General features: G+C 42.7%; 1 protein-coding gene across 1 annotated transcript in view; it reads right to left on the reverse strand.

Moving 5' to 3' along the window:
• Positions 1 to 13009, reverse strand: part of RIN2 (Ras and Rab interactor 2) — a 191447-nt gene that overhangs the window by 63255 nt on the left and 115183 nt on the right. Inside the window, exon 5 of the mRNA XM_012728374.1 lies at positions 2173 to 2273. Coding sequence (XP_012583828.1) covers positions 2173 to 2273 — 101 coding nt within the window. The remainder of the gene's footprint in view (positions 1 to 2172; positions 2274 to 13009) is intronic.

Consider the following 13009-nt stretch of genomic DNA (forward strand, 5'->3'; position numbering starts at 1 on the left):
TAAGCATAATACTTCTGAAATCCCATAGTTTCAGCATTATCCAACATAACATCCAACACGTCCCCACACTCACTGAAGCATTATTCACAGCAGCAAGGGTAAGAAACATCCTTCATGCCCATCAATGAATGGAGGATAAGGAAAAAGTGGTATATAACTCAATGGCATAATACTCCACTGTATCTATTTTAAAAAGCTATATATGGGGATTACAATTGAGATGAAAAAAAAAATGTGAAAAATGATGTAAAAATAAACTTTTTAATAAAAAAAAAAAGCTATATATGGATAAGAAATCTTGCCATTTGTAACAACAGGTATGGAACTAGAAGGTATTACACAATGTAAAAAGTCAGACAGTGAAAGAAAAACACCATATGATTTCACTCATGTCCTAGATCAAAGGAACAAAACAAATGAATGAACACAACAAACTTTAGACTACAGATACAAAATAGTGGCTACCAGAGGGAATGGGGAGTGGCATGAGGATGGATGGAAACTATAACAGATGTGATTGATGCAAACTGGACTTATGGTGATGAACATTATGTGGTATATACAGATACTGATTTATAGTATATACCCCAACCTATAAGCCAAAGTTACTTCAATTAAAAAGACAATATTCATAGGGGGAAAATGCGGAATACTTAGTTGTTCTTCAATTCAAAAAGTTGAAAGAGATGTTAAAGATTAAATGACTGCCAGCTCTCCCACCCTAATACTGTTTGCACTCAGACCCAGCTTTTGAGGGCCCCAACAGGTTATCACTCCTTCCTGGGACCCTAAGTCACCCAGGGCTCATATGTAGGGAGGGATGACTACTACCCTCACCTGCCATAATGTGTGGAACGTGAGGAACATTTTACAGAGTGCAATTCCTTCCTGCATGTGGGAGAAATCAGTGGCACCAGAGCTCTCTTTACTCTCTGGTCATCAGCTTGAACTCCCAATTGAATTTTTTGCTAACTAAAGAAAAAGAGTTAAGACAAATCCCCTGTCTACAGTTCCATGGCATTTGGAACTACTCTGAATATGAGACAGAAAGTCTGTAATCAACAATCATTAAAATTTGTCTGGTTTGCTGTAAAAAGAAATTACTGAAATTTTTCAGATCAGGTGCTGCAAGAGTACATTGGAGATCATCTGGCCTACCCCCTATCACTCTGCAAAGACAATGAAATGGAAGGCATATCAAATGCCAACAGCTTCCAGGGAAGACTGCTCCTCCAGACACACAGTAGTTAAAATACTACCTTCCAGTGCAAAGAGCTTCCCTGGGATTGCACACTCTCCCCTCAGCCTGATGGGAAACTAGTTGGGCTGGTTTAAAACACACCTCCACAGCCAGCACCACCTGGTTCCCCAGCCTTCCCAGCACTTCTGTCTATCTCATGACTTGCAAGCAAAACACTCCATGAATCTTACGTACACACTGTACCAGGCAACCTTAACCCCATTTCCTGAGAAAGGGAGAAGCTGGTTATGAATCTGACCACCAATGCAACGAGTGACCATGTCAGGGTTGTGTAGTATTGCAAGGGATTTTGGCAATTTCTCTCCTCTCCTCTTGCATTCTCCAGATAAAGAGGAGCCCCGCATGACCTACTCAAGAGCATATGCAGTAAGTGCAAAACCAACTATGTTTAACCAGCACGGCAGAGAGCCTTTTTTGGCTTAGTCACATACAACCACGTCAATGTCAGTGTCTAATCCACCAGATTACAAAGCAGACTGTGGGAAGAGCTGGGGTTTTTCTGACCTGAGAACGCAAAATGAGTCCATCCTCGTTAGTGTTCCCCTTTAAACCTCCTGGAAGCTGACACGGGCTACACTGAATTCTATTTTGCACACGGAGGATCCTGGCGTGTTACTGTTTCCATCACTGAGTAGGTGGATATGGCAGAGAGAACTTTAGGTTTCCGGGTTCTGGTGCCAGGAGGAATTGAGAGGGTATAAAATTCAAGTGCCTTCAAAGTGATTAAAATAAAAAAGCAGACAACTGGTTCCTAGGCCACTCCCACCTCCTACAGAAAGCTTCTTCTGGAGCAACCGCCACTCTCCCTCCCAGTTCCCAACTTGAGGAGTAACCTGACATGGCAGTCCTCACAGCCAATAAGGTTCACCTCGCTCCCATTTCCAACCCGGCACCTAAACCGCCTCAGTCACCTGTGGCTTGCAGTGGGTTCCAGGCCATTTTCCAGGCTGACATCTGTCTGCACCATCTCCTGTTTCAGTTCTCCGATCTCCGAGGCGATTGTGTCAATGAGCTATTCAAAGACAAAAATAGGATAACGTCAGGACGTGGAAGAGGCGTGCCCAAAGCGTGGGGAGCTTCAGCTACTTAAAAAGGAGCGCAGAGATGACCACCTATTATTTTTAATCTTGGTTCAGTGGATTTCCTGAGCCAAGGGTGGGGAAAAAAGGAAGGAACAACTTTTCAGAAAGGAGAAGAACTTAGGTTTCGGTATCACCCTAGGAAAAAGAATAGGACGTTCAGTTTGGTTTCTCAACATGAATATAAAGAGAAATAAACAAATGCTGATAAAACCATGCTTAAACATTTGTAGTACAAAGTGAAAACTCAAAAGGAATTCACTGGAGTAAGCGTGTTCAATCATTCTGATTATAGAAATGGGCATTTTTAAGAGAGATGTTGCTTGCCTTTTAATTTTCAAAGACATTAAACTTAGCTTTCATTTCTTAAATTTTCAATTTTTTGTGCATTTAAAAAAAATTTTTTTTAGGGAAGACTTGGAAGAAAGGGAAGAGGACAATGAGGGGCTAGCAGCAGGTAAGCAAGTAAGCCGATGAACCCTGAGAGATACTGAGGGGCAAATATGACCTCTTCTTGCAGAAGGCTCCTATGGCTTTTTATCTTTCGTGATTTGTCTTTTTCTTTTTTTTGCTAATTTTTTTTTAATTGCAACGCTGGTTTACAATAGTAAATATGAGCTAAGGATATAGGTCCACAACTCCTCAGACTGTTACCACACCCCTTGTATTGTGCACCCATTCACATAACTGGGAAGCGCTTACATCTGACTTGGAAAGCTGGTCTGGATTTTTGAGGCCATCAATCTACTCATTCAACAGAATCTTACCAGTACTGACAAGAACTCTGGAGTGTAACTTTCTCAAAGTGTACCACTGCTCATAATCTTTTCTTTTCACTTAGTAATTTTCATATATTATTTATGTCATTAGATAATAGGTATATGATCATCTCAAAATAAGTATTTAAAAAATTCTTCCTCTTCCTTTTTAATAACACTAGTATCTGTGGACATAATCCACATGAACATAAGCCCTTTGGGGTCCTCCATAATTTTAAAGAAGGTAAAATGGTCTCGGGACTAAAAAATTTGAGAACTGATGTTGTAGTTAAAGACAAGTGTTGTTTCACCTTAAGCAGCTTTTATCCTACCCAGATGGTGAGAAAATTTCAATTGGACTTATAATTTGTTCTAAAATTTTACCCCATTTATTAATTCACCATATCTTTTTGTTAAATAACAGATTTCTTTGATCTATTTATGCATGTAAGAGCTAGGGTGTAGGCCAAAAGTGTGGGGGGGGAGTGGTGAGAGGATTCACCAGAGACAGGGGAGCAGAACATGTGGATTGACTGAAATACACTGCTGAGGGGAACAGCGGGTGAGATGGGGGAGGTCTTGTGCTCCATGTGGGTTAGTTCCTTGGTGGGGGAATCAAACCCATGCTGCTGTGGCTGTAGAGAGCTTCATAGTGCTGAGACTTAACCCTTGCACCACCAGCGATGCCCAAATTTGACAGGTCTTGATAGGCACTTACTAGAGTGCCAAGCACAACTACAGAGTAAAACTGACTACAGCTCAATTTTCATGAAGATGACATTCTACTCTGGCAAACAACAATAGCATTCAGCTCTGAGAAACTCCAGAATATAAATAGAATAAGGTGATATTGTAAGGAGTGGCCAAGGGCCACTCTTGCCATTAGTAATAGGGTAGGTCTTTGAGGAAGTGATGGATCCTAAATTATAGGGAGTCATGAAAGGATCGAGGAATGAGTCCCCTATTATACAAAGGAAGTCCCATAAGTCTGGGGAGGTATGTAGGAGAAGCAGACATGGCCCAAACATTAGTTTTCCACACTAATAACCACTGGAAGTCTGTAGTAGTTGCATAACATTTGTTTTATGCTTTAAGAAGATTGCTTAACTGCTGGCTAGAGGTGGTTTGTAAAGGAAAAGAAGTGGTAAGAGCAGTTAGGAGGCAACTGTAGTGTTCTAGGCAAGAGACAATGTGGCTTGGACTCAGGTGGTAGCTGTGAATTATAAAGGAGAAAATTCAGAAAGAATTTGCATAAAAATTGATCAAGTTGACAGAATGAATATGGGAGTGGTGGGAAGAGAAAGATCAAGAGCTCCTAAGTTTTCAGTTTGGGCAATTAGATGGCAGTGCCCTTGACTAAGATGAGAAAACATGGGCAAGGATTAGGTTTGGTGAAAAAACTGAGTTGGCCATTGACTAGTTTAAATTTTAATTGAGTTGCTTACTGGCCATCAAATAAATCTGTTAAGTGGCCAGTGGCAATCAAGAGGAAGATATTTATATATGTGGAAGTCACTGGCACGTGTGTCGATACTTCAAAAATTTGCGACAGGGAGAATCGATGTCAGGAGAGTGTAGATGAAGAAGAGGTCACAGCAAATAGCCTCCATTCTTAATCCATCTATGATGTGACCAGGATGCAGACTATAGGTGGGGCTTTCCAGAAGCACCGGGGCCTTGGAAGACAAAATGATCAGGATCTCCCCTTTCACACACTATCAGTGCCAAATATGGGGGTGTGTGGAAAAACAGGAACTCCAATATCATGCTGGAGGTACATTAATCATAGAGCCACTTTGGAGGGCAATTCAGCACTATCTTGTAGAACTGAATATACACAATATACACAGGCCAAAACTATCTGCACACGGTGGGTGTAACAATTTCAGCTAAAGTTAACTAGAGACTATAAAAAAGCAAATCTCACGCCCTCAGCAAACTTAAGGTCTGAGAGACTGGTTTCCCATAAATGTCTGGTTTACAGAAAACTAAAACTTATCCTTTTTGAATGATAAAACTTATTTTCTTGAGTGATAGAGAGTTGGTCAGAGGCGGTCTCTTATTAACCTTGGGAAGTTTTGCTAACAATTTCCAGAGGCATGGATAAGATAACCCAGGTGGGATGGTCTCAGAAAATACACTAGATTAGGCTTTATTTGCGTGACTGAACTGTTTTTGTCTGTGTGAGGAATTTTCAGGGCTGGTTTTCATTTATTTTTTATTTTAACAGATTCTCACTGAATTCTGCTCTCTTTACATTCCCTGCCCATAAACACCACTAAATGAATTTGCATGTAGCTTGCTGGTTTCAGGGTCCAAAATTACAACTCCTCTGCTATTTTTGAACAGGTTCATTTTGTGGAACAATTTTGAGTTTGCCTCAGTTTATATATTTAGGTTGACATGAGTACAAGGAGACCTAGCGAGAATATTGGCTGTATCTTTTTTGGAAACAAAACCAAATTGCCCATCATAGGAGAACGGGAAAGTGAAGCAGAATATATTACATAGCAGAGCTAATACACAAATATTAAAAGCTCAGAAAGATTTCATAAATATACGAAATAAGTTAAATAGGGTTATATTTAGTTTATGAAGTTTAAAATCATGCAAAACTATACTATGCATGAATGCACACATAATAACTACCCATAGATATAAGGACTGTCCTAGTTGTAACATGGAGGTTATATCCTGATTCAGAATATAGCTGACTAGTGTGTGTTGGTAGACTGGTGGTGAGCATAGCTTCCAGAATCTGGCTGACGCTTGAGTGGAGAAATGGATGGAGGTTCACAGATTAAGAGGTTCAACTGCCTCTGAGATTTTATTTCCTAAAATGAAAAAAAAAAAAGGAAATCTTTCCATTTACAAAAATAGACATGAACTTACAAGGCATTGTGTTTAGTGAAATAACTCAGATGGAGAAAGAAAAAGACTGTATGACTTCACTCATATGTGGTAAGTAAAGAGACAAAAATGAATGAGCAGATAAACTTTTACATTGTAAAATCAAGTTAGTAAGTTGCCAGTGGGGTGGGGGAGGAAGGCAAGAAGGAGGGGAAAAGGGGAAAAGGGTCAGGTAAAAGGGTCATTTGTAAGGTGAAGGCTGGAATCAAGTTTTTTTTTTTTTTTCCTAAAGATTTATTTATTTATTCATACAGAACTGGAGTACAGGCCAGAGATGCGGAGGGTAAGAGGATTCACCAGGGACAGAGTGGGGAGCAGAACAGGCAGATCAACGAAGTACACTGCTGAAGGGAGCAGCGGCGGGTCAGGAGAGGTCTGCAACACCATGTGGATCACCTGGGGGAGAGAGGGACCCAACTCATGCTGAAGTGGCTTTAGCTTCTTAGTGCTGTGCTTTAACCCGCTGCACCTCCAGGGAGGGCCCTGGAATCAAGTTTTAATGGAAGACATAATGTACTACATACAGATGTGAATTTGTAATGTTATATATAATTAAAACCTAGGAACCAGTTATTTCAAATAGCATTTTTTTAATGAAATGGCAAAGTGATAAGATCTGACAGAGCTGAGAGATGGTTGTTTCATTATGTATGTGTGATTTTCTGTTTATAATAGTTTATAGCCAAATTTCTTTAGGAAAATAAAAGGAAAAGGTGATGTATACGGAATTGGAAGGAGATGATAGGACCAAAAAGGTGAGAACAAATAAGGTGAGCCAAGAAAGTCCAAGTATCTGTGAGAGCCGCACCACTCTGGGCTGTCCCCCCTCCCACTCTGGGCCACGGTCATGGTCCCAAACAGAAAATCACACAAGACTCCCTATGGGAGGCCAGCTGCAATCTCAGGCAAAGGCAGCTGAGACCCACCTCAGGCAGCAGCATGCCTCAGGAACACATTTACTTTCTCCCCATCAGTCATTTTCATACTGACCTGAATGTAAAATTCCCAAATGACCTTCCCCAGAAGCAGCTGATCCTCTCTGACCAGACTGCCTCCTCCAGCCACCACTCATGCTGACACCTGGGCCTACATCCCAGGTCATCTGAGTGCCACAGACTACTCCTCTAAATCTGTCCCAACAAGAAGAAGGTACACACTGGGGCTCTCATGTAGGTCACTGGTCACCCTTTAGCTGTAATACACCAGGGAGGTGCAGTAACCCCCCAAGACACAAAGGTGGAGGGACTGCACCAGGATGGGTGATCATGGGACTCTTCTCTACTGGGTGAGAAGTTATTATAGCTCCCTCCATCTTGTCTTCACAAATTCTGCACCCACTCTCACCCACCTGGCACATGGCAGGACTTATCTATGTTTTGTTCCAGAGACAGACCCTCCCCTCAGATGATCTTACTATATGCAAACCAGTGTTCTCTACCAGCAAATCACCCCCAAATTCCACTTCTCCCTAAGTCTGCCCAGGTATCACTGACTGCATTTGAGGTGTTCCCATACCATTCTCAAATACATTTGAATTGTTTAAATTGCCGGAGGCGCTTGTTTTCACCCCTTATGCTCTTATATCATCCAAATTTTATTCTTTAGGGCAAACAGGTCACCCACCAATGGGACCAGTTTTAGCCTACTTAAATCTTTCTTATATTAAAGCCAATAGCAGTTTCCATCTAAGCGCTTTATTGAAGTTGGTGATGCTCACAAAATTTCCTCTATGCCCAATCATACAACCCAAGACGTAACACATCCTTGTACCAGTCTAGAATTCCTATAGGAAGGAAACGAGGGTGCCCGGGCATCCTTCAGGCTGGCCAGAGTATAGCTTTTCACAGTCCTGTTGGGCTTCCTGGGATATGAGTGGACACCTGGGAGGGTGGCAGTGAGTGGAGTGATTGATATTTGATTCAGTCAGACAGTGAGACAGGATACCAGGTTCCAGGCACTAAGTTGGTGAGAGTGGTTCTTATACCAAAAACATGACATCTCCAGACAAGTCCACAGTGACTAAGGTCCCAGCTCCAGACACAGCCACCTATAGGCTCAGGACACAGCAGAGGTTGCACTCAGGCAAGGCCTGTGTTCTTACCTCCTGAAGGAAAATGATTGTGAGGGGTCTGGAGGGGGGAGGGTTTTTCTGCCTTCCTGAGCAGACAGGATGGGGACTCCTGAAGCCACGGGATGGGATTGGGGAAGCAGTAAACAGAGGCAGAAGGGTTGGTGACTGCCACACGAGAGGAAGGCAGGCCAGGGAGTGGGCTTCTTTCTCCTCAGAAACCCAGTGCCCAAGGGCTCCCTAAGCTGTGAACGTTTAACCACACAAGGAAAGCTTGATTGTTTGCCTAGGTGACTGCATGCTAACTGGCATGAAGCCAGAGGCAGGAGAAGTCAGGATGGCCCAGATTCTTTACTGACTCTTTGAGATCACATCCAGGTATTGGCCTGGACAAGGCCGGGCCTGCCTCCGTCCAGTCTGATGCAGGCATCCACACTAATTTGTACCATTTTGTAATCATTCTGGGTAATTTCCCAACAGGCGGGAACCTCATCGCAGGGCCACACTTCAGGCAGCAGGCCTGTATAGTTCCAGGAAAGGCTAGCTCGCAGCTCCCCAGTGGTCTGACAGTATGGAGTAATTAGAATGCACCACCTTTGGCTCAAAGACCTGCCTTCAAATCCCATCTTGGCCTTTTGTCGTCTGAGTCCTGAACCCATGTGGGCACACACATCCTTGGCCTTCCCCCAACACCTCCAAAGCTAAAGCTGAAGTTTTGGGGGCCAGGGTGTTGGAGGATTAAAAAGGATGATGCAACAGCACCCAAATACTTTTATATTCTCTATTTAAATCCTCTCTTTACATTAATGGCCAGTTTGAACTGGAAGGAAAATAGATGTTAAATGGCACCAACCAGCCTTCAGGCTCCAGTTCATCACTGGCAGCATCTCTAACCCATGAAAGACCACAGTTTATAGAGTACAGTCTTCTTTTTGCCTCTCTGCCCAGAAGTCTCCACTCAGCCCACTGATGGCCTATTTCCCTGAGTGGGGAGAGAAGTCTTGTGTATCACCCCCGCTTCATGGCAGGCTGGAGGGAGGGAAAAGGGAGGCACTACAAATCTTGTTTTCTTTCTTTTAGGGTTAGATAAAAGGAGAAATTTTCTCTTGAAGGTCAAGCAAAAAATAAAATGAGAAAGTGCTTATAGAGCAAATTCTGATACAGCGCTCTTCAAATTCCAAGACCAAGTCAGGAATGTTATCAGTGTTGTGAAAAGGGATGTGTTGCTGAGACGATGAAGACTAGAAACGTAGCACGTAGCGTGTGGGAAAAGTCAAGTGCTTGGCTCTCAGCTATAGAATTTCTGTTCCCCAAGTGCACCAACTTGGCCTTGGGATGGGATGGGCTTTGCAATGCCGTCGGTTGTGTCTGCTTCTGCTGAGCTGGCACAGCCTGATGGCTTCATGGGCACAATCCTGGTTGGGGTTCTCTAACATTATCGAGAGTCTGAAAAATAGTGGGCTTCTTACCAACTTTCAGATGATCTTTATTCCCCAGGAACTGTCACCATGGAAACAAACAAATCGAGGACAGCTTTTTTCCTTCCCTTTCTGAGGAGTGTTTGGGGAACAACGCTAAAGCACCTCGGAATATTGCCATCGTTTTGGTTTTATTTTCTAAAGTTTCTGTGTGACATCTCTAAAGGGTATTTGCATTTACATTTTTGAAATTTCATTATAATTACAAATATAATACATGGATACATTCCCATTGAAAAGCACAAGTTGTAATTAATGTTAATCTTTGATCATTGCCAGAGTCCTTTCACTTGCTCAGAGATCATACTATACCCAGCTTTGTGCAGAGGTATCACTGCTATTAATTTCTACCCAACAGAATCATATTGTCCGCTAGCTTGTCACTCAAGGAAATGCTGTGACAAACATCCACACATATGCATACAAGGAGCCCTATTTCATTCATTTAAAAAGGGGATTGGTTTTCCAAGTGGTACATGGACATAATGTAATGCTTAGGTAATTCCCAATGTTTTGCTGTCACAAGTGGTATTGTAATGAACATTCCCATGTACTGGGTGGAATACAGAGAAAATATTGGTTTCTGTGCAGGCGAAAGGTTGTGAGGTGGTGCCACCTTGTTCTGCAGATGGTGGTCCCCACTGGTACTGCCTCTGCCATCTCTGCAAGTGCCCATCGCACTCTTATCAAAATTTTAAACTGTGGCTAATCTGATGGGTATGTGACTTCATATTATTTTTATCTGGTCTGGCTTACATTTTTTGTTGTCTACATGTAGTTTTTCTCCTATAGAAGTGCTTATTCATTTGCCACCTTTGGGGTTTCTTGTATTTATTATTATGCAGTATAAGCTTTGGGGGCCTCTATGGTGGTGAAAGGAGTTAAGTCTCAGCACTATCAAGCTATCTCCAACCTCTTCGGAGGTGACCCGCATGGCGCAGCTGACCTCTTCTGTCTCACCTGCTGCTCCCCTCAAGCAGTGTTTTCATTAGATCCACCTGTTCTCCCTACTCTGTCTCTGGTGAAGCCTCTCAGCCCCTCCCCCCACCTCTGACTTATACCCCAGTTTTTCTATGCATAAATAAATAAAAATATACCTTAAAAAAGTTGTATAAGCTTTAGTTATGAATCCATTGTTTCAAATATCTAAATAATTTTCTCGGTCTTAATTTTACCTAAGTATATATTAGATGTTGATAAAGACAACACTTTTCTTTATGGCTCTTCCTTATTGCCCTCACCTAGGAACAGCACCCTCTATTTTCTGTTAAAACCTATATAACATTTTTCCTATTCACAAATAATGTATTTTCTTATTTGTAGGCCTTTCATTTGTCTAGAACTTAAAGTTTTGTGAGGTATACAATGATGAGTAGGATATGGCAGAAGTAGGTTCACCAAGTTTTTAACTGAGGCATTTTCCACAGGCGGAATAACATGCCCAAAGAACTAACTTTTACAAATTTACTTAAAGGTTGGGGGTTCCCCTGTAGGAGTGAGGTTGATTTTTCATTCCAAGTGGAGGGCAAATAATGTCAACGCCATTTACACAACAGTCTACTTTAGCCCTGCTAACTAAAAAATGCCTCCTTTGGCCCTCCCTGGTGGCGCAGCGGGTTAAAGCATAGCACTGAGAAGCCAAAGCCACTTCCGCATGAGTTCGATTCCCGCCTGCCCTGGAGGAGACCACAAGGTGCAACAGACCTCTCCTGACCCGCCCGCTGCTCCCCTCAGCAGTGTACTTCGTCGATCTGCCTGTTCTGCTCCCCACTCTGTCTCTGGTGAAGCCTTTTGCCGCCCCTGAGCCTCTGGCCTGTACCCCAGTTCTGTATGCACAAATAAATAAATCTTAAAAAAAAAATGCCTCCTTGATCATAATCTGAACATTCTTGCTTACCCCAAAAACCCCTTTTTATTCCACTTCCAACTTTATTGTTAAAAAACAAATATATACCACACCTCCACAAACGTATGCAGAAAAAAAGATAATAAGCAACCCACCTTAGTATCCCATATAGCATCCTTTCAGCTAAGTGAAATGAATGGCTTGGCGAGCATAACTTTCTGTTTTAGCTCTAAGTAGTAAATAGTAGTATTTAGAGGAAACAAACATAGTAAGTTATATTTCAAAGCAGAACTCTGGCTAAACGCCTGGCTTGGAATTCCTTTGGTTCCTTTGGTTCAATTTTGGCCCCTTATATGTCCTCAACTGCAGACACACAAGGTCAGCTCTGAGGGTTGTTTCGGAGTTTATAAGGTACCACAGGCCATGTCCACAGCAGATGTGGACCTCAGTATTTGTTGGGGAGAGAGCTTACACCACCTGGGAATGTCAGGAAATAGAAATCTCCTTCAAAAGGTGAGGAGGTGGAGGGTGAGGTGAAGGTAGCTGGGTGTGTTGGCTCATTGTTACCCATCAGGGGACACTGGTCACCGTGCAAGGACTGTGAAGAGACCCCACAAGCTACGTCCCACGGGCACTTTAGTCCAACAAGCATGGATTACAGCAGAACTTCAAATAATGCTGTTTCTTTAACACAGGTAAAGGGAAAAAAACGGATCTCCATCAGGGCCACTATGTGTGTTTGCACATTTTCCCTTATCTTGGGGGTTTTCTCTGGGGCCCCAGTTTCTTCCCATATCTCAGTTACATTCACTGGTGTGTGCCAATTGTCCCAGTCTGAGTGAGGATGGGCGTGTGTCTCTGCATGTTGTTTGATGGAGGGTGTCCTGTCCAGGCTTGGTTCCAGCCTAGCACCCCGAGTTACCTGCACCAGAATTAAGTGGGTTGGAAAGTGAATGAATGAATACATACAAATGATAGTTTAATATTAGATGTGTTTCGGGACTCTCTCTAGAAATTTGGTGATGCTTATGTGGCCACAAATATGCTGTGAGAACTTGACTCCTTTTTTTTTTTTTAAATCAATCAGTCTGTGGTGAAATTGATTTCAGTAAACTTGTTTCACTTGAAGTCTCCAGGCTTCCAAAAAGTCCATCCACAACAGTAAGTGAGGACTCACAGCAGTTTCAGTGGATAGAACAGCTTGCAATTAGGGGAACCAAAGAAGATTCAGGACCTGGTACCACCTGTCCTGACAGAACAAGTTTTGGTGGGTTTTAGCCTTGTGCGCCTTCCTCAGGTTTCAAATCACCTGCAGACAGAAGGCTGGGCAGTGATTTCCTTTGAAACCAGTACTTTCTCCAGAGGGGGCCTCTTGAGAGTGGTCAGGTAAAAGGAACTGGCACCAGTCCCAGGGTCATTTGAAGAGGATAGCATTCCATTCTAGTAGCCAGAACCTACTTTTCCAGACACACGTAAACTCAGAAGGACCCCCAGAATCCTTGAACAAGGACTTACGGGTGCAGGGTACAAATATGCCAGCTCCCTCAATACTAGGAGACCTCACACTTCCCCCAAGCTTCTTTTAAGGTGGAACCCAAATTACCTTACA

The sequence above is a fragment of the Condylura cristata genome, unplaced genomic scaffold, assembly GCF_000260355.1.
Source record: "Condylura cristata isolate star-nosed mole 26May11 unplaced genomic scaffold, ConCri1.0 scaffold00022, whole genome shotgun sequence".
Taxonomy (NCBI): domain Eukaryota; kingdom Metazoa; phylum Chordata; class Mammalia; order Eulipotyphla; family Talpidae; genus Condylura; species Condylura cristata.